The sequence below is a fragment of the Podarcis raffonei genome, chromosome 12 (genome assembly GCF_027172205.1).
Source record: "Podarcis raffonei isolate rPodRaf1 chromosome 12, rPodRaf1.pri, whole genome shotgun sequence".
Taxonomy (NCBI): domain Eukaryota; kingdom Metazoa; phylum Chordata; class Lepidosauria; order Squamata; family Lacertidae; genus Podarcis; species Podarcis raffonei.
The window spans coordinates 27016340-27038698 of record NC_070613.1 but is presented as its reverse complement, the minus strand read 5'-3'; the positions used below and the strand labels follow the sequence as shown (position 1 = coordinate 27038698).

The 22359-nt window shown below is 42.3% G+C and overlaps 1 protein-coding gene across 1 annotated transcript; it reads left to right on the top strand.

Moving 5' to 3' along the window:
* The first annotated feature begins 1648 nt into the window (after positions 1 to 1648).
* On the top strand, positions 1649 to 20738 carry LOC128398386 (1-aminocyclopropane-1-carboxylate synthase-like protein 1). Its single transcript, XM_053359400.1, has 14 exons — positions 1649 to 1940; positions 4041 to 4100; positions 4567 to 4637; positions 5210 to 5279; positions 6941 to 7007; positions 7751 to 7848; positions 8868 to 8945; positions 9982 to 10082; positions 11885 to 11971; positions 13350 to 13395; positions 14332 to 14473; positions 18468 to 18610; positions 19324 to 19477; positions 20385 to 20738. Exons 1-14 carry the CDS (start codon positions 1794 to 1796, stop codon positions 20558 to 20560), a joined length of 1440 nt encoding a protein of 479 aa, XP_053215375.1. The 5' UTR covers positions 1649 to 1793; the 3' UTR covers positions 20561 to 20738.
* Positions 20739 to 22359: the final 1621 nt, after the last annotated feature.

The following is a 22359-nucleotide window of genomic DNA, read 5'->3' as shown; positions in this document are numbered from 1 at the left end:
TGTGGAGATTAAATGAGAAGGAGGAGAACCTGGAGAAAAAGGTGGTATTTAAATGCAATTAATATTAACAACAAAACAGGCAGCAGGAAAGAAACAAACACACCGAAGTAACCAACCAAATAATATTATTCTCTACACACCTTTTATATTGATCAAGAACTGAAGGTAGGTGGGATGGACTTTTGCATTAACTTAATTGCTGGCAGACATACATAAAACATGGACTATGAATTACACTATTCCTATTCTCAGTTGTTGCCATCTGTTTTGTCTTGAGAGACAATGGAGGGTGTCTCTTGAGGGTGAAGTCAAACTGCTGCATTATCAGCACTGAAGTGACCTCCTTTGGGTGCAAGCCTACGCAGTGTGTATGGAGGCCCTAGGCTGCCCAGATGACAAGACCCCACTCTCAGCCTCGCTGGTGTGGCCCAAAGGAAAGCAGAGCAATATGTTGGGCACCTGCTTGGCTGCAGGAGTTGCCAGAAGGCAGTGTACAAGGTGCCATCCAACCGCCTTAGGGACTCCACTCCGGATTTCTGTAGGATTTACTCCTTAGCCCTTTCTTCTCCCAAAAATATCCCACAAAGCGGAGGTTTAGGTTCAGAGTTCTCCTTCTGCTCGGTGGGCTACCTTCCTAGGTTGGCTAGCCCCATCTGCCCCTCACTTCCCTCTACGGCACATGCAGAAACCACCTTCTTGACCGTTAGACCCACTATTAGTCCTATCCGCTCAATCGGCCAGAGCCTGTCTTTGCATGCAGGGGAAGTCCCTAACTCACTCGCCTGGTTTAGCCAGCCAGTTTACTGTTCTTGGGATGTGGCTGCTGTCACACACTGACATCTTCTAGGAGCCACAGGTGGGAGCTGAGTGCAGGATGGGGGAACAAAGGTGGACAAACTACCACCGAAGGAGCACATGTGTCCCCCACCAGAGGTACTACCCTCCCCTAAAACTTCGGCAGATTATGGTAACTGGGTTGCTTTACTTCAGGGGGCTGGGCTAAAGACACATCCCCACTCCTTGTCTAGGCGATATTGCCTGAAGAGGGCTTTTAACAGCTCCAAAAGAGAAATAAGACAAATCCCCATCTAGTCAGTCCTCTGAGGGAGAAACTGCAGCTCTGGTCACCGTCACCAGCTCAGCTTCTGGATCCCATGGAGAGATGGGGGAGAGTCGCAGGAGGGGCAAATTATAGTTCTAGAGAAAGAAAGAAAAAAACACAGTATAATGACAGGAGTTCAGAAATGAAAAACGATGGCAGCATTAAGATAAATCAAATAAGTGCAAATAAGTTTGGATGGATGTAATAACGGAATAGTAAATGGTTTAGTTTATGTAACATATGCAGGGGTTTACGATATGCAAAATGAACCATGGAAAGAGAAGAAGGGAAGTCATTGATATTTTAAGGATGTTTAAATGAGTATTCTAAACAGTAAAACAGAAAATGTGATAAAAATGATAAAAAGGAGTTCAGAAATGAGGAGGGGCAAGTAGGGATGAGCTCCTTGTTTTTTGAGGGGGGCACTTGTGTGTGTGTGTGTGTGTGTGTGTGTGTGTGTGTGTCCCGCCCGCCTGTGGCTCCGCCTGTGACTGACCACTATATTACCGGCTCCCCAAAAGCGCATCCTTCCATTCCGTTCGCACCGGCTGAGGAGACACGTCTTCGCCGCCCTTTCCCGGCATTCGCTGCTCCTCCCTTCGCGTCTCGCTGCCTCTTTTCCTTCCGCTCCCTCAGCGCAAGGCGGCGGCGGCGGGCGGACTCTGCCGCTTTCCCCGCGCGCGGCGGCGCCATGGCGGACGGCGAGGCGGCGGCGGCGGCGCCTGATCCAGGGCTTTCAGCTCGGGGAGCCGGCATTGCCGGCAGCGCAAAGGGGCTGCTGCAGAAGGGCTTCGACATGTACGTGCGAGATCCGTTCGACGCCGCTCACAACCCTCAGGTGTGTGTGTGTGAGAGAGAGAGTCGGTGGTTTTTGCAAGGGGGGTGTAAAAGAAGCCGCTGGTGGGGCAGGACGTGTGCGGGGGGGGGGGGGCTTCTCTGCTAGTGTATTGAGGAAATAGGGCGCAGGGTATAAAACATGGAGCCATGGGTGGGTCAAGTCCTTGTGACGAGAGTGTGAGAACAGAGGCTTTTGTGGGTGGGTGGGTTTTTTAAATGGGACGGTATTGTGGTAGGGCAACCTTTTTCAGCCCAACGCCTGGAAAAGGCGCCCAATTTCATCGGAAATTGCCTTATATAGAGACAGGCAGTTGAGTCTATCAAGCTCAGTATTGTCAGCACTGACAGGCAGCAGCTCCCTGGAGTTTGGGGTAGGAGTCTCTCCCAGCCCTACCCGCAGATGCTGGGGATTGAATCTGGGACCTTCCGCATGCAAAGCCCATGATCTACCACTTATTATGGGAAAGCGGGGAGGGCACATGCTGGTGGTGAATGGGGTCGGAGGCATAAGTGGGTGGGGCAACTGATGTAAATTTGAGCTTTAATCAGTAAATAACAACAACAATGGTAATTAAAAAAAAACTAATTTCCATGCACACTCATACACATTTCCTACACTCATGCAAGCAGCAGGCATTATCAGAGTTGAAGGAGATATTCTAGCCAGGCAAAAGCAGTCAAGGAGGGTGTGAAGCGTAACTGCTGAGGGGTGTATGACTGGGGAAAGTCTGGAGGACCAGAAAGAGAATCTTGGCTGGACTCGTAGAAGCCAAATCTTAGAGGCCAAAGTCTCTTCCCCCCCAATAAAATATTTGGGGGGGGGGCAAAGTTGATGGGCATTACCATTCAAATGGTGTGTACATGCCTTGTGATCAATTACACAGGCCAGGGCTTACCTCCCCTCCCCAAAAAAATTTTTTTTATTCAAGTTGGCATTTGGCACTCCTTTGGTTGGGGATAGTGGGAAGATGAGGTGAAGTAGAATGGAGATGAAGATGAGAAGTTTTGAGTCTGAGTGAAGAAATGGCTTGGTTTATTTTATTAAACTTCTATCACTTCACACAGCCAAAAGGGAATCCCAAATCTAAGACTAAAAATACACTAAAAGTGTTAATCCAAAAAGTCAGCTAACAATGTGAAATCCCCACCCCCATCCAACACAAGAATGAATACCGAAAGCTGAGCACCAATGGTTGTGCTGTGGAGGAAGGGGGCATGGAAGAAAAAGGGGAGCACAAACACTTGGAAATGATGTGTGTGAGGGTTGCAGAAAAAAAACAAGGGGATGTGGAGAAAGAGGTGTGGTAATAAAACACTGTATGGAAGTAGGTGTGGAAATGAGGCCATCTTAAAGACTGTGCAGATACGAAGCTTCCAAACCTTGGGTCAGAGTTTTGCAACAGCCTTCAGGAGCGAAGGATACAGTTCATTGCATACAATGTAGCAGAGGGGATATTTTGGAGGAGAGGGGAGAAATTGTGGCAGCAGAAATTGTACTGCTGCTTTTCAGTCTAGGCTCCAATGGCAAAGTGCCAGCTGGGTCCAAGCAGAAGTAGTTCAATCTGGTTTGCTCCAGCATGGGACAGTTACATTATCCTCTGACCTGAAATCTCCTTACTAGAAATATGTTGTTGTTGGTGCTGCTGCTTCCAACTTCTGCAGTCTGATCAGTAGAACAGCTGAGTGTGAACATAGTTGCTGTCTGTACTCTTATGTAAGAGACTCTTGTCCTTTCCAGAGACCTGTTTTTTTAAAACAAAGTGGTTGTACAGATATTAAAATGTGAAAAATATATTTGAAAATAATACCTGTTAATTTAATCAATTTCTAGAATACTTCAGTCCTTAAGAAACAGAAATGGTGGTTAAGTTGGGAACATACCTGTAGGAAGGTGCCTTAAAGAGAGTATGAAAGTTGTTGCTCCTTTGTTTATATAGTGGAAAAAATATATAATGGTGGCAGTTTATTTTCATACTGTCCTTTAGACACTAGGTTTAGTATTCTGACCAAGAGGGTTCATGGAAAAAGTAAACAGAAAATGTTTTTAAAAAACCAACCCATTAGTGGTGGTAGCTATCTAAATTGTCATTCCTATTTTCAGGGCATTTTGAATTTTGGAACAAGTGAGAACAAGCTTTGCTTTGATTTAATACAGGAAAGGGTAAGTTTGGCTTTCCACATGAATTGTGCGACTTAGTTTTGAAATTGTGATCAATAGGTAGTACTAATTAGTGGCCATTATAATTTCTTATGAATAATCAAGCACTGTGTTTAATAACATTACCCATGCAGTGTGCAAGCGAAACAAGCCTAAGCCCTGGACTGGGCCAGCAGGTCAGAGTGGCAAATTGGCCCCTGCATCTTAAACCTTGTTGGCTTACTCCAACCAGGACAGAAAGTGAGGAGGGACTGAGATATCTTTTGCTGTTCTGGCTCCAGGCTAGTGCAGCTAAGGAGCCAAAATCAGGCCCAGCTCTGAGAAATGGATTGGTTTTCATCCAAGATCAGCTAAGACAGTTTAACTTGAAAATTTTTGATAAACTGTGGGAAATTTAAATAGCAATATGTGAATCTAACTAACTTTCATATAATTAAAAACTTTAATTGTCTCTTTTTAAAAATGACAGCTCGTAAAACCTGACATGGCTTATCTGGAACCTCACTTACTTCAGTATTCAGATACACAAGGCATTAAAAGGTAACAAAAATTGCTTAGCATTTCAATCTATTTTTTATAACAGCTACCTGTTTTTCTAGTTCCAGTTAAACATTTCAAAAACTAAAATTGACATTGTGCAGGAGATTTAAGCTATTCTGTAGAGGTCCTCTTAAAATAAATGGTTGTGGCTTAGACATATTTTCTTTTGATGCAGTAGTGTTAGTGCTTGGAGACTGCTTATAACACTGCATAAATGTCTAGTTGTTGTTTGAACACATTTAATAGAAATAGGTTCAATTGTACATAAATGAATGTTCTTTCGTGCAATTGTTTGGTATAGCTGCCTTCAATTTACAGTGTTTAATAGTTCTATAATTCAGATTTCTGGATTCAGGCCAAAATCAAGTTTCAGAAAAGGGGCAATTTAAAATATGTGATCCTCTACATATATTTACTTTTAAAATAAGTTCTATGCTTCTAAAGAAATCAGTAGCAAAATTTCAATTGAATTGAATAAAAAGACTAATTCAATGTTAAAGTTGTGCCAGAACTAACTTTATATATGAATATGTTGATGCAAATTTTCTGACTGTGTTAATTTTAAACTTTAGTTTTAGAGAAGAAATTGCAAAGTTTCTTACGGAATATGCAAAAGCTCCAACAGCACTAGATCCAGATCATGTAAGGAACCACATTGCTTTCCTTTCCTTTAATTTTGTGAAAGTTTGCTGAATCTTTCATAAGATCTGAAATGAGGGTATAGCAAAAGTTATCACTTTTAAATCATTTTGGAAACTCTGCAACACTGAGAATTATCAGGTTGTTATTGCAGATAAAATTTTATGTTAAAGCCAGTACCTAAAAGAAATTTATCAGAGGGAGCTCTCATAACTTTGCTTAAGATACCCATTTGTCTTCAAATAATGACACTCAACTTTGATACATTCAGAAACAAAGGCACATAGTTTGAAAATATTGGGCAATATCTAATATCCAGCTAATGAACCAAATTCTTACTTCCCCTGCCATTTACATTTGACTACCCACCTGTCAATCACCTGACATCACACTGCCCTCAGATGATGATCGTCAGGACTTCAAAACACCACACATAGAGTCTCATTGCACAGCTTCAGCAAGAAGCTAGAATAAGGACATTGTTCCTGTAGCTTTCGCAAGCAACTGAAGGCTTTTATCCAAGAGCCTGCTAAGTCCCACCCTAGGCACTGCTGTTGATCTCAGCTATTGAACTCTCAGTAGTGTTGGGTCTACTCATGAGGAAGCAGCTCCTCACAAGTAGCTTATCATTCTCAAGGAGGTATTGGCTTTCTGGTGGACTGCTTGGTCCTGCCCTTTCATCTTTCACTGCTCTCTGAGGGTTGGAGGTGACTCAGCTACTGCCTCTCAACTCAGGCCCTCTATATATAGGAGATGGCAGCTGCCGGGATGTTGCATTGCCTGATAGTCCTGCTTCAGCCTTGGTGCTGTCTGACCCCACTTGAACGTCTGTGCGATTCCCTCCAGGGAGGACCAGGTCCTCCTCTGGTGAGGATTCCTCTAGCACGGTCATGAAATGTCAGCTGATTGACAGTGAAAGCCAGCCTCCCTTGCCAATGCCAGGAGTGCATTTTAAGGGTCCCATTTTTGGATTGGCTGCTGCACAGCTGATATCACATGGTATCGAATGTGGAGCAGGTGAACATGATTTGGGGGAAATGGCCAAATTAGGATCCATGTCAGGCCTAATAAAGCCAATGGGCTAGAGGTTCCCCACCCTTGAACTAAGTCATACTCAGAATGGATCAACTGAAATCAGTTGACTTCTTTACACTTTTAAAAAGTGGCAGATTGCTAAATTTAGTGCTTGGATTATCTCTGTAAAATGAGGAGGTCAAACATAGCACACTTCTCAAACATTGACTCTGCAAACAACATATCCTACTCACTTCAATGCCATCTTAGATGGTCATTGCCAGGGACATACACCTAGGCAACCACTTGGAAATCAGAGCTACTAAATGGTACATAATTAATTTATATTTTGCTGGTCTGTGTTTATATCATATATTATAGACCACTGAACCCATAATTTCAATTACATTATATCTCAACAAAACTTTTCAATGACTGATTGGATACCAGCCAATAGAATTTACATATACAAGAGGAATTAAGGGTTGATTGTTTTGAAGTTACAGTGATTCATTTTTTAATTTGGTTTGAGTTGTTGACACTTGGATATGATATCCTTGCCTTATACTTGTCTTTAATTTCTTAAAATAAATTTAGCTGCTTTTGTAGTTTTGTTAATTGTATCTTTCTATTTTGTCTTCTGTTTCTAGTTTATAGTTCTGAATGGCTGCTGTGCCGTCTTTGCTACGCTGTCAACTGTGTTATGTGATCCTGGAGGTAAGGGGGCATGAATATGTATCACATATTGTATGTATATGTATCACATATTGTAGCAGTCATTTAGTGGTAATTAGTGCCTCAACATCTTAAAGAAGGTATAAAATCTTGTTCACTCTGCTGATAATGGCTAAATCAGGCTTCCTCAACCTCGGCCCTCCAGACGTTTTTTTGGCCTACAACTCCCATGATCCCTAGCTAGCAGGACCAGTGGTCAGGGATGATGGGAATTGTAGTCTCAAAACATCTGGAGGGCCGAAGTTGAGGAAGCCAGGGCTAAATCATGTAGAAAATTAACTGCCTCATTGCTTTATTTTATGTGCCCTTTGAGTAAGCTAAAAATAGTTTAAATTATGTGAAGTACATGCTAGCAGAATGAAACTATTGGTCTGCACCCCCCTTTCTAAGTAGCTATATATATTATAGTAGAGTCTTAACAATTGGTTAATGGCAATAAAATTATATGTGGAATGGGATAAAACCTCTACTATGAAATTTGTGTCACTTTTTTTAGTATGCTAGTAAGAGTATTCATTTAGGAATAGCACAGACCTGCAAGTGGTTCACACAATGTTTTTTCCCCTATTCTGGCAGCACAGTGATTATGTACAAGGATTTTGAAAGTAGTAGTCTAAAGATGTGTGTAAGATGAAGGCAAAATAAATTATCATTGTTTTTTAACAAACTAGTAAAATTCTTTGTTTAAAAAGAAAGTAAACCTTCATTATTTATTCTTTTTATAGATGGGTATCTGATTCCTACCCCATATTATGGTGGAATAAACTCCAAAGTGCGGCTGTATGGTGGAATGCAACCTATCCATGTGCCCTTGTTCAGTGAGGTAAATATTTACTAAATATTTCCTTTCTTATCAATACTGATAGGTTGTCTATGTATGAACACAATTATATAAAGCCCAAGCAACAAAACAACTACTGACTATGGAAACCAAACTGTAGACATGTCCCTTCTTGTATGACTGTGCTATATGTTTTGGCAAATAAGTTTACTGTGGATGTTGTCTCATACACAAGTGTGTATATAGCAGAGGTGGCAACAAACTGTCCTACAGAAGTCTTGACTGTTTTCCTCAGTCTTTTTAGAGTGTGTGTGTGTCTATCTCTTCATTAATCATCATTTTCAAAGAGTAACAGTTTCCTGGGATGACATAATGTCACCACTGCCCTTGATCCAAGCATCCTCAAAGAATCATAGAGTTTATTGAACTCCCTTTTACCTCCTCCAGAACAAGTTGAAAAGGGAGTTATCTGCATTGAGTTCATCCCAACAAACAAGGAAAAGAAAGCTCCATCAGTGTTTAAGCCACATCCACCATAACTTGCTTGTTCATTTTGCTGTTTCCCCCCTCAAATTAAATTAATAATAATAATAATAATAAATTTATTATTTATACCCCACCCATCTGTCTGGGTTTCCCCAGCCACTCTGGGCGGCTTCCAACAGAATTTTTAAATATAATAGTCTATTAAACATTAAAAGCTTCCCTAAACAGGGCTGCTTTCAGATGTCTTCTAAAAGTCTGGTAGTTGTTTTTCTCTTTGACATCTGGTGGGAGGGCGTTCCACAGGGCAGGTGCCACTACTGAGAAGGCCCTCTGCCTGGTTCCCTGTAACTTCACTTCTCGCAGCGAGGGAACGGCCAGAAGGCCCTCTGTGCTGGACCTCAGTGTCCGGGCAGAACGATGGGGGTGGAGACGCTCCTTTAGGTATCCTGGACCGAGGTCGTTTAGGGCTTTAAAGGTCAGCACCAACACTTTGTGAAAATAAATAGGTATTCTGAGCAGATTGCATTATTTTACTGAATTTCTGTCTTTGAACACCTTTTGAAATGTTTATGCAGGTGACTAATGAAGAAAGTCGACCATTTCAGTTAACTGTTGAAAAATTAGAAACTGCACATCAGAGAGCCATAGAACAGGTAGGAATATTTTTTACTAAACTCCAACTATTGTGCTTTCGGTTCAATACTTCCTTATCAACTTTTTAGTGAAATATATCCTATTAGAAATGTAAATTGATAAATCTGCTTTTTTCCCCCATGTGCACAACTTGGCCAAAAGCAGGTTGTCATGTCATTTTAATGCATCATTTTCAAGAATGAAACTAGAATCCTAAATTATATATTTCCTGTTCTTATGTGAGCCCATTAAAATATTTGCAAGTAATAAATGGAGCAATTCATATTAAACTTAATACTTACCTTTTACAAACTGCTTTAGTTACTTCCCTTGATTTCCAAAGTAGTTCATCTTTTCTGCTGTTGTTTCTTGGTTTTTTCTTAAGTAGCTTGAAGCTACTAGGTGGCAGAATCTTTTCACAGGAGAAAATGTACTGAAAATAGTGGATGGGATTCAACTGTCATGCTTGCAGTAGACCTATCAAAATCTACAAGATTTAAGTTAGTCATGACTAATGTAAGTACTACTAATTTCAGTAGGTCTGCTCTAAGCATGACAGTCTAGACCTAACCCTGTATGTTTTAGTTACGCTGAAATTACAGAATTTACATAATAATTTGGTCATAAGAAAATTTATTTCCTTCCTGAATATATTTCCATTTAAACATGTTTTAGTACCATTAGTTTAAAAAGAATCCTAATTTTACAGTCTTTCTATACACTGGTGTTATATATACATTTCTTCAAGAAAACAATCATTTAATATATTACATCAAATTTATAGTTTTGTAAATTAAGTCATTTGAATTATAGCAGATGAAATTTAAAATCATAACTAAATAACAAAATGCCATGCTGTGATGAAAATGAAATGTGATGCCATGAAAATGTGATATTGGGATATGTTTTAGGGTTATAAAGGAATATATATGCTCATATTCAGTCAAGAAACTTCAATACTTGGCACTTTATGAAAGGATGGCAATTTTGCAGACTCGCTACTCCTTTGTTTGACGTCATGATGGCGTCCCCGACTATCAGTTTTTCTTTTTTCAGGGCATCAGAGTCAGAGCTTTAATCCTGATCAACCCTCACAATCCATTAGGGGACATTTACCCAGCACAGTTACTGAAAGAATGTCTAGACTTTGCACACAGGTTTGAGTCCTAGCGCTATTTGTTTGGGTTTTTAATTTTCTATGATGCAGTATGTTAGTTTTGAAAGTTATTTTGGTAATTTCCTTAGTTCATTTGGCATATGGCCATAAGAAGGTTTGTTCAGAAAATTCATTTATGGTAGTAGTCATCTATGGTTATTAGTAGCGTGGAAAAACATTAGAATTCTTAAATTGGCAAACTTAGTTTCTGAATGTATAACTATGGTGGAGATGGCTTTATGTGCCTCTAATTTTTTTTTCCTGTACGCGTAAAGCCTGACTATATTGATTCTTTAAAACATATGTCATAAATATGAGAACTGGTAATTACCAAAATAAGTAGTGGTAAGAGTGTTTAATATGGATACATATGTTGATTTGAAAAGTAAGTTTGAACCAATTTATGAAATGAAGCGTCCTTGTAATCTGTAACTTGTCCATCCAGTCTGTAGAATTCTGTATGGAACATGAATTAATAAATTATTTTTATCTTTCTCAAAGAAGGATCCCTAATGTTTCCTTTAAATTTCAATACATTTTCTCATACTTTCCCGTAATGTCTATTTTTTATCCTTGGCCACATTCTTGTAATGCTTACTCTGAAATCCTATGTACGCTTACTTGGACATAAGTCTCACTATGTTCAGTGACACTTCCTCCTCCTTAGTTTATCTGCGAAAGGACACCATCCTCCTTGCTTGTTCCATTTGCTCCCCACCAATCTACATGAAGTGGATTAATTTTTTAAAATGTGGCTTATTTCTAATGAAGGTAACAACTAGCTCAGTCATTAGAACATTATACTCTTCATCTTAGCGTCGTGGGCTTCAGCCCCATGTTGGGCAAAAGATTCCTGCATAGCAGTGAATTGGGCCACATGACTCTTGTGGTCCTTTCCAACTCTATGATTCTAACTAAAGTGGTTATTACATATTTAGTAAGCCTCAAAACATGGCACAGTTCTTTTCACTTCAGCATGACACTGCATGAGACTTGGGGATGCAGTCTGCGTCTGAAGTTGAAAACTAAGAATCTGATGTTTTTAATTTTTTACAAAAAATAATAATAATAAACTTTAATTGGTTACTTATACTTTTGTGATATTTAAGCATCTTTCTGTCAGTCATATACTTCTGAATGCCTGCTAATATTGGGAATAAGAATTCAGTTTGATGTGTTTTCTGGCTTGTGCATGCATATATAATAAGCTGTGTTGTGTGTGTTTTCTGGCCTTTATGTCTTAATTGTGCAATATATTACATATGGATACTTGGTTCTTAACTTCTCGCTTTTATATATCACTGTTCAGTTTTTAAAAACATTTTGCTTTATATTAAGTAGCAGCTCTTTGGGTGCCTCTTCCACAAGAGGGTTGGAGGGTGGCAACACTGAAACACTTTTCTGGAGTGGCTCCCTGTTTGTGGAATGCTCTCCCCAAGGAGGCTTGCCTGGGACCTTCATTACATATCTTTGGATGCCAGGCAAAAACGTTTCTCTTCAACCAGGCCTGTGGCTGATTAACATTCTATGGTCTTTTAAATGTGTCTGTGGGATGAGAGTTATTGGTTGCTTTTGTTTTTGTTTTTGTTATGTATTTTATGTTTTCATTTTGTATTTTTATTTTGTGAACTTCCCTTTCATCTTCTGATGAAGGGCAGTAAACATATTTAATTAATAATAACAATAACTGGATTGAATATAGAATATGCAGCTTTCTAAGGAATTTGCTAAGCAGCAATTGCCGTAATGAATGTATATATATATATATAAACTTTAATGACGTGTGTGTCTTTCTTTACATAGACATAAATTACATGTAATAATGGATGAAATTTATATGCTGTCTGTATATGGTGATGCCACATTCACAAGCATTCTTAGCTTGGAGAGGTGAGTGTACCTTCCTGTTGCTTTTTTAGAAAAAAAAAAGTCAGCTTTTTAGTTGAGTAACATAGGAAATCTCTTCTTTTTGTTTATATATGCACACATAGTCTACCAGTTACTGTATGCATAAATTCTTCTTTCAAAGTAATTATTGGTGATGTGGTAGCGTATGTATGATTTTCAAGGGTTGGTAGACTTTTTTTGTCTTGCCATTCTCCGACAAAATCCTACATGTCAATTGATTTAGGACTAAGCAGACCATTGCTCATATGTGAATTTAATGCTAACCCACAGCGCGGGTGGCGCTGTGGGTTAAACCACAGAGCCTAGGACTTGCCGATCAGAAGGTTGGCTGTTCGAATCTCCGTGACGGGGTGAGCTCCCATTGCTCGGTCCCTGTTCCTGCCAACCTAGCAGTTCGAAAGCACGTCAAAGTGCACGTAAATAAATAGGTACCACTCCAGCGGGAAGGTAAACGGCATTTCCATGCGCTGCTCTGGTTCGCCAAAAGCGGCTTAGTCATGCTGGCCACATGACCCGGAAGCTGTACGCCGGCTCCCTCGGCCAATAAAGCGAGATGAGCGCCGTAACCCCAGAGTCGGCCACGACTGGACCTGATGGTCGGGGTTCCCTTTACTATTGTAGCCATTCTGCTTCCTCTGCATGCCAGGGGGCTCCTCATACAGGTCTGTTGTAACTCTGCCCAGTGTGCATGCATGCTGTAACATGTTAGGTCACTTAGTGCAAGCCAAAATTCTTCCATGTCTCACTTGGAAGTATCTAGTGTCAAGTTCCTTTCTGGACTTTTACATATGTTGCATGCTTTGAGGAGAGTGGGGTGGAGCTGAGTAGCAAGTGGTCATTGGTGAAGTAAGAGAGAGCCTGCTTTGCAAGTAATGTGCCCAGCGCAGCAGGGTTGCAGCCATCACAAGGGTAGCAGGAAAGTATAAAATTATGGCGAAATACATCTGCACCCTGTTGTCCACATGCTGAAGGAGCGGGACTATTGACTGTATTCCTTCATGTGGCAAGTAAATTATACCTTCTTTAGCGTGTGTGTGTGTGTGTGTGTGGAGACTGCCATTCAGTGCCCTCCATCTTGGGCTCCTTTGGAGGAAGGTTGGGGTGAAAACATAAATAATAAATAGAACATAATTAGGACTTCCTTGATCCAGATTTCTGTATGTACTTCAATGCACATGCACACAGGGATTTGCATTCATTTCTCTGTAGAGTACAGAACATGTGCTGTCTGTGCTATGGATTTCTATATCTCCAATATTTTGCTGGGTTGGGGTAAATTGCCATTGTCCTTACAACTGAAAAGTGTTGATTCCCCACCCCAAATAAATGTAAGACATTATATTGAAATCTTTCTCTTTAGTTTACCAGATCCAGATCGGACACACTTTATGTGGGGATTCAGTAAGGTAGGTTAGAAATATTTGTTATCAATTTTTCTTCAAAATGTACTTGAATTCTTGAAACTGTCAAATTCTTCCATCTACCCAATTCATTGTTCCAAATAAATTTTGATGTGAGAACTTAAAACCTACAGTGTAATCATAGATTATAATGTTTGCCTCTGCCACAGTTGCACAGCAGGTCTACCCATTAGTGGAAGATGGTATTAACTCAGTATCATTTGCAACTACCCCAAGAACTATCAGGCAACTAGGTGGTTCACCAGAAGCTGGCCAGTAGACTATGAACTACTTTATGCTCTTCCATAGTTTAGGATATGACTTGCAGTGCAGTGCAAACCTTATGGATGTTTATTTCGATGTAAATTCTACTCCAAAATAAATAGATTGCAGCCTTAGGGTGGCTTCTGATTGCTTAGGCTGCAGAATATCCATTTATAATCTCTCACCATGTGGGAGCTGCAACTACATGTTGATTTGGTTGACTCTTCAACCAGTGACAGGTGACATTCTCTTGCTTGCTATAAAAATAGGGGGTTTGAGAGGGCCAAGTAAGGTTGGCTGTAAACAACCAGGACCCTGTGTGGATGCAAGTGCCACATATTGTTTATAATTTCACTTGTTCTACCACACTGGAAATCTAAAACTAGACTTCAGGGATCATCATATGGGTTTCAGCCAAAAATTCTAACCTAATGAAATACTTTATGCAAATCAAATCAATTATTCTGCTTTTGTTTCTTAATACGTAAATGGACTTTAAAACTTTTTGTATAGAATGTTAAGTGCTTTGAAACCTGAGAAATTATATTTTATTACAAGAATCAGAAATTATTTAGTCTTCATTGGATAATGCTAATTTGGATAGAAATGAGCTTTGTTTACGAATTAACATTTTAGAGAGACTTTTTAATTACAAACTTTCCCCCCTTCTCTTTCAAGGATTTTGGCATGTGTGGCATCAGAGTTGGAGTATTATACACCAGAAATCATGAGGTCAGGAAAGCAGTTAATCAGCTGGCTGTTTTCCATGGTTGTCCTGGACCAGTGCAATATGTTCTCAGCCAGATCCTTCATGACAGAGGTTAGCAAACTTGAAAGTGCACAAACATACATGGCCCTGATTCCAAGTAATGAACACCAGTCCTCACACTATATAGTTACTGCAGACCAGGAAAATCCAGCTCTGTTTTGTTCCGTATTTTTGTTTTGTTCCGTTTTGTTTTGGTTTGGGGTTGGATATTAAGTGGGGTGGGATTGGTTTTGTTTGGGTATAATTGCTTTGGTTGTTTTGTTTTTCTATTCTGTAAATGGAGGCAAGTATGAGGCTTGGGATTGCTACCGTGGAGGGGCGAGGGAGGTATGGCGGTGGGGGCAGATGTTATAGGCGAAGGGGATCAAGATACAGATATGCTCGTACCCCTTCCAATCTGCGCCCCATCCCGAGGGACGAGGGTAGGGCGAGCAAGGATTACTCACCTCCGTCACTGGTGTTGTGCAATGCCAGGTCTATAGGCAACAAAACCGCCACCCTGCGAGATTTCTTTACCTCGCAGGGGGTCGATCTGGCTTGTGTGACGGAGACCTGGGTGCGCGAAGGGGAAACTGTTACCTTACGAGAGATGGCGCCCCCGGGTTTCTCCGTCCTCCACCAGTCACGGACTGTGGGCCGGGGGGGAGGGGTGGCATTATTAATCCGGGAAGATTGTTCTTTCAGGGCTCTACCATCGCCACTGATCCCCGGCATTGAATGTGTTGGCCTAGTGTGGGGCTCTGAGGTGAGCTTGGCTGTCTGGCTGGTGTACCGGCCACCTAGCGCACCAGCAGCCACCCTGTCAGGCCTGCTGGAGGCGGTGGCTGGCTGGGCCTTGGAGTTCCCTAACCTATTGGTATTGGGGGACTTCAACATCCATGCTGATGCCACTCCCTCCTCACAGGCTCTGGACCTGGTGTCTTCCATGGCAACACTAGGGCTCTCCCAGTTTGTTTCGGGCCCCACACATCAAGCAGGCCACACGCTGGACTTGATCTTTGGTGCCGGTATAGATGTGATCATGTCTCCTTTGATGAAAGTGCCATGGTCTGATCACTATGCTCTGAAAGCCAGGATTGACTTTCCACCCCCACCCTGCTTAGGTGGCGAGCCGATTTGGGCTCGCCCGCAGAGGCTGATGGACTCTGATAGATTCCGTCAGGCCTTGCGGGACCTTGCTCCCCCTGGCGACTCATTGACTGAGCTTGTTGAGGGCTGGAATACCCAGCTCCTGGCAGCCATCGATGAGATCGCACCTAAGCGCCCTCTGCGACCCCACAGAAACCGGGCTCCCTGGTTTACCGAGGAGCTTCGGAAAATGAAGCGGGATCTCAGACGGCTAGAGCGAGTATGGCGGGGTGCTCATGACGGAGCCTCAAGAACATCTTATAGGGTTTTTATGAAAACCTATGAGATGGCAGTGAAGGCCGCTAAGAAGTCTTACTTCTCGGCCTCCATTGCATCCGCTAGCTCTCGCCCGGCGCAATTATTTAGTATAATTAGGTCTCTAACGTCCCTTGAAGGACAGCCAAATTTAAATAACAATCTGACACACAGCTGTGAGGCATTTGCGAGCTTTTTTGCGGAGAAGGTCCTGTTGCTCCGCCATGACCTTCCTGCCAATTTGGACACAATAAATGAACTGGAGGCCCCTCGACTGTCCTCGGGTCCAGTATTGGACCACTTTGACCGGATATCTCCAGCCGATGTGGACAGACTCCTCCAAGCTGGAAAGCCCACCACCTGTCCTCTTGACCCGTGCCCGTCATGGCTGATTAGAGCGTGTCCAGATGAGGTGCGGGCCCCCCTGGGGGATATCATCAATTTGTCCCTTGGCACCGGGATATTCCCAGGGGAACTGAAGGAGGCAGTGGTGCGTCCGCTCTTAAAGAGAACATCATTAGATCCCTTAGATCGGTCCAATTACCGCCCGGTTTCGAATCTCCCATTCCTGGGTAAGGTGATTGAGAGAGCGGTTGCTGAACAGCTTGGTAGGTTTCTGGATGAAACATCGGCTCTCGATCCATTCCAGTCCGGCTTCCGCGCTGGTCATGGGACCGAGACGGCTCTGGTCGCCCTAACAGATGATCTCCGCAGGCAGCTGGATCGAGGCGGGTCAGGGCTGCTGATTCTTTTAGACCTGTCAGCAGCCTTCGACATGGTCGATCACGAACTCCTAGACCACCGCCTTGCCGACGTGGGGATCCAGGGCACAGTCCTCCAATGGCTGCGCTCGTTTCTCTCTGGTCGGGGACAGAGGGTGGCGCTTGGGGGGGAATTGTCATCGCGCCACTCCTTGGTGTGTGGAGTGCCTCAGGGTGCGATTCTCTCCCCGATGCTTTTTAACATCTTTATGCGCCCCCTCGCCCAGCTTGTTCGGAGTTTTGGGCTGGGTTGCCATCAGTATGCCGATGACACCCAACTCTATCTGTTGATGGATGGCCATCCTGACTCGGCCCCAGACACACTGACCAGATGCCTGGAGGCTGTGGCTGGATGGTTACGTGGGAGCCGGTTGAAGTTAAATCCTTCGAAGACAGAGGTCCTCTGGCTGGGACGGGACGATATGGGATTGAGGGGGCAACTCCCATCTCTTGCGGGGGTGCAGTTAGTGCCAGCACCGTCCGTTAAGAGTTTGGGTGTAATCTTCGATACCTCCCTCTCTATGGAGGCGCAGATTACAGCTATAACAAAGGCGGCATTTTTTCATCTCCGCCAAGCTAAGCAGTTGGCCCCTTATCTCTCTCGCCCTGACCTAGCCACTGTGATCCATGCGACGGTCACCTCCAGACTGGATTATTGTAACTCGCTCTACGTGGGGCTGCCCTTGAGACTGACCCAGAAACTCCAGCGGGTGCAGAATGCCGCGGTGAGACTCCTTATGGGGTCTTCGCTGCGAGACCACATTCATCCGGTGCTATATCAGCTGCACTGGCTCCCGGTGGAGTACAGGATCAGGTTTAAGGTGCTGGTTTTAACCTTTAAAGCCCTATACGGCTTAGGACCCTCGTACCTACGGGACCGCCTCTCCTGGTATGCCCCACAAAGAAACCTACGGTCTGCAAATAAAAACATCCTGAAGGTCCCAGGCCTCAGAGAGGTTAGGCTGGCCTCAACTAGAGCCAGGGCCTTCTCGGCTGCGGCTCCAATCTGGTGGAACGCTCTGTCAGAAGAGACTAGGGCCCTGCGGGACTTGACATCTTTCCGCAGGGCCTGCAAGACAGAGTTGTTCCACCAGGCCTTTGGTCAGGGCGCAGCCTGACTCCCTCCTCTGGCAACCTGCACAGAGCTTTGTTTAATGGTTGCCATTAACTTGATTTTAATTAATTTTTATAATGAAATATTTTTAGAATGTTGGTTTATTTGATTGTTTGATTATTTGATTGTTGTTAGCCGCCCTGAGCCCGGCTTCGGCTGGGGAGGGCGGGATATAAATAAAATTTATTATTATTATTATTATGTTTTTTTCTCTGTGCCTGGCCAGACCATGATCTAGCCAGCTTTATTCCACAGTTTCAAATTATTTATGAACTACATTCATTTTCATTTATTAGATATATTGTTGAAGTTCATGTAAAGTGGCTGAATTGGTGTTGGGTCCATCTGAGCAACCAGGGAACAAGTTCTGTACAGAACCTGTCTCATCTTGCTTTGCCTTGCCTGTAGTTACCTTGCCATCATTAACTATTAGGACTGATGCCAGCAAAACAGAATTTCCAGATTAGTTAACTCGTTTAGCTGGTGATGTGAAACGCCTCTCTCCTTGAAAACCACTGCCAGTTACAGTAGACAATGCTGGGTTGGATGAACAAATAGTCTGACCTGGAATAAGAATTTTCTTAACTTCATAACACTGCAAACAAAAACCCTCTCAATCACATAAGCTACTTTTTACACTTTACATTTGCCATGCAGGATCCCTTTAACAGAGTGCCTGCTGTTCCCAAAGTTCCCTACCCCTTAATTTGTCAAAGTACTACTAAGACTGAATAATACAAAGAGGGGGGAAAACAGTGTGGTCTGATTTGTGCTCTTATTTTGGCAGAATGGCTGGATAATGTGTTTTTCCCAACCAATAAAAGAAGACTTAAGGAAGCACAGAACATTCTTGTGGATGGTCTTGCAGAGATGGGAATACCTGTTTTTAAAAGCTCAGGAGGATTATATGTGTGGGCTGACTTCAGAAAAGTACGTGGAGGACCTGGAGGGCTCAGGGAGGGTGGATTAAAGGACATAAATACAGTTGGCTGTATTGTGGCTGGTCTTGTGAGCTCCTTCCTTCCTGCCGGGCTTTGTATTCAAAATAGGACCTGCCCCTTCCAGCAAGACATTGAGAGATCATAGGCTTATGAGCAAACCCATTCGGAAGAATGCATCATCACAATGCTATCCGGCACTTCTGGTCTGCGACTGGACCAGTCCCCTGCCCCTTGTACGTGCACAGTCTCAAAGTGCACCAGGTTTTAATTATTGATAAGATAAGGGCTTGGAGCTCCCCACCCTGCACCCTTAAAAGAGGCTTTTGATAAAAAGTACTCTTCATTAATTTTGGACATAGTTAAGGTCCTAAACCATCAGAGGAAGGAGGGACGGAGGCTGGTGCTGCCCGCAGTACACCTGACCATCATTTAAGGTGCCCCAGCATGCTGTGGCACACCGGTTGAAAACCACTGAATTAAATCATAACATGATAAACAATAAATAAATGGTGCAGCATCTGGTCCTAAATAATATTTTGAGTAATTTGCTAAGCAAGAAAAATAATAGAGCACCACGGCTTCAATTGAACTCAAAAGATGCTTTGATAAACCTGATCTTTTGGTTCTTTTGCGCGTGGGGAGGTCAAGTGCTTTGTTTGCTAATGTGGCATTTAGTTAACGTGTATCTTTGTTTTCTCTCAGTTCTTAAAGTCACAGACATTTGAAGCTGAAATGGATTTATGGTGGAAAATTCTTGGTGAAAAGCTGCTCATTAGTCCTGGGAAAGCCTTTTGCTGTTATGAACCTGGATGGTTTAGGCTGGTCTTCTCAGATTCTATAGACAGAATCTACTTGTGTAAGTTTCAATTCTATAAAAGGGTTCGCTCTACGCGGTGCTGCCCTTGAAGCCGTCCCAGAAACTCCAGCGGGTACAGAATGCAGCAGCGAGGCTCCTCACGGGGGTCTCTGCCATGGGAGCATATTCACCCAGTGCTTTTCCAGCTGCACTGGCTCCTGGTGGAGTACAGGGTCAGATTTAAGGTGCTGGTTTTGACCTTTAAAGCCCTTCACAGCCTAGGACCCTCGTACCTACGGGACCGCCTCTCCCGGTATGCCCCACGGAGAGCCTCAAGGTCCATAAATAGCAACACCCTAGTGGTCCCGGGCCCTAAGGAAGTTAGATTAGCTTCAACCAGAGCCAGGGCCTTTTCAAAACTGTCTCTGGCCTGGTGGAACGCTCTGCCTCATGAGACCAGGGCCCTGCAGGATCTGATTTCTTTCCGCAGGGCCTGTAAGACAGAGTTGTTCCGCCTGGCCTTTGGCTTGGAGCCAATTTGATTCCCTCCCCCTCTTTCTTTTTTCTTTTTCCTTTCTCCTCCTGTGATGAGGCTGCATTTTAATATTTTAATGTTTCAATATTTTAATGTTGTATTTTAATCTCGTTTTTAAGTTGTATTCATTCAACTTGTTTTTATTATTGCTTGTTAGCCGCCCTGAGCCCGGCCTTGGCTGGGGAGGGCGGGGTATAAATTATTATTATTATTATTATTATTATTATTATTATTATTATTATTATTATTATCATCATCATCATCTGATCTCTTTCTCCTTTCTCATCCTTCACTCAGCTATATGCACTGCCATAGACTTTCAAGCCATCAAGGAATATATACAGCCTTACAATATGTTCTGTACTGCATTCAAGCAGACATTTAGGAAATATTTTACGCCTTTAAAATGTTTATGTTGCTTCCTTTTTGTAGGTATTCAGAGACTTCAGCAAATGCTACGTGATAAAATAGATGAACCTATAGCTTCATCTCATGAAGAAAATGAGCATATTGAATTAGATGATGAAACTTCAGCCAACTACATAAATACATCAGTGGATGATGTCTCAGAAGGATATTCACACTTGAAGAAAATAGCTGTCTTCTAAGAACCTGAATGCAAAAACAAAGCATGGCATATTTATATTTACTGTAACTCTGACTCCCCTTTGTTTTGTTTAGTATGGCAGGCAGGCATTAATATTTTGTTGTAACCTATGGTTACTAATTTGACTATGGAGATTCTACTTATTTGCAACCTGGCAGACTTTCTGTCCTATATTCTCCTCAGTTCTGTTCCTCAGAACACTATGGGCCAAATTAGATGCAACAGTGACTTCTTCCCAGCTGTTTTTCTGTAGAGGAATTTCAAGGCTAAAGGTAACCCCTGTTAGGATAAAAATAGGTGGGAAAGGTACAAGGGAAGCATCATTGGAGGAGGGAGAGGTTCAGCACCTCCCATTCGTCCCCAGGATACTGTAATATTGACCATGCTTAAACTATATGCACAGAGTTGAAACTAGGCCACACTCCTCCTCCTCCTCCTCTATAGAATTCAAATTAGGTAACGCCACCATCTTATTTTCAAGTATTTGAATGTCGTTCATATTCAGGTCAAGCATGTGACTGATGCTTTGAACATGGACAATCTGCAGAATAGAGCTGAATCTTGCACATTATCTTGCATATATCTCTTGGTTCATACAGGGCAATGGATAGCTCAGTTGGTTAGAGTGTGGCACTGATAACCCCAAGGTTGTATGTTCAATCACTGTATGGAATGGTTGCATATTCCTGCATTGCAGGGAGCTGGACTTAGATGATCTTCAGGATCCCAACTCTACAATTCTCTGATTCTAAACATTGGTCCACTGAGACATAAACTATATACTTTGTATGTAAATACATTAGAAAATGTTGACTCAGTTGATAATTGTCTGTTGATAACTAGTTGCCAACTTGCAGACTGTTTTTATAATGCACAGGAAGTAATCTAAAACAAAGAAGCTTGGGTTTTCTATATGGGTGTTATCACTGTAACTGCTTTCTAAGAAAGTGTCTAAATCTTGTTTTCATTCTGTTGCTGAAAAGGGTTTATTTGTACATTTTGCTGTTGCATATCATTCTTGCAAAATCATTGCACTCTCTGATCAGTTTTGCACTCTTAACATAAATATTTTTTAAAAAACATTTGCTTGGTTGTGCTGACTGGGAAAGGAGCGAGGATATTTGTGTAATTTAAGATCCAATACAGTTTACACACGTTGTCACTGATGAGGTGGGCTGCTTTCACTGCTACTAGCTTTTTAAATCATTGTGATTATATAAAAGACGACCCTGGATTTTTTATTGCTGCAGTTTAAAATTAAATTACAGGCCAGAATAGAACTAGGATTTTGGTTAGTACCTGAAGCCACAACTGCTGTTGCCCAATGTTGGTTCTACTTCAGCTGTGCAAGGACAAGAGCAGAATTTACTTTGGTTCTAGGGCAGTATAGCAATAAGTGTACTTTGCCTATTTTTTCTGTAGGTGTTACACCTTGGATAGAGGAAAGGTAGATCCCAACTGCAGTTGGGAAATGAGCCTGAAATTTTAAGGAAGTAATGCATAGATGCCTAGAGCTTGCGCCGGATCTAACAGCAAATCCAGGCTACAAACCTGATACTTAAGAGGGAGTACCACTTGCTTAGAACAGGTAAAACCACATCCATTTCCAGATGGATCAGTTATCAACCAAATTCCTATTTTGTTTGGATTGTGGTTCAGTTTATTGTTATTTATCAATCATCTTCCACATACACTCCAAAGTGATGTAATATGGACTTTAGACATGACATTTTCCACCATTTTATGTTATTGAAAGGGAAAGTAGAGCTAGGTGTCATCAGTACATTGCATGCAGTAGCT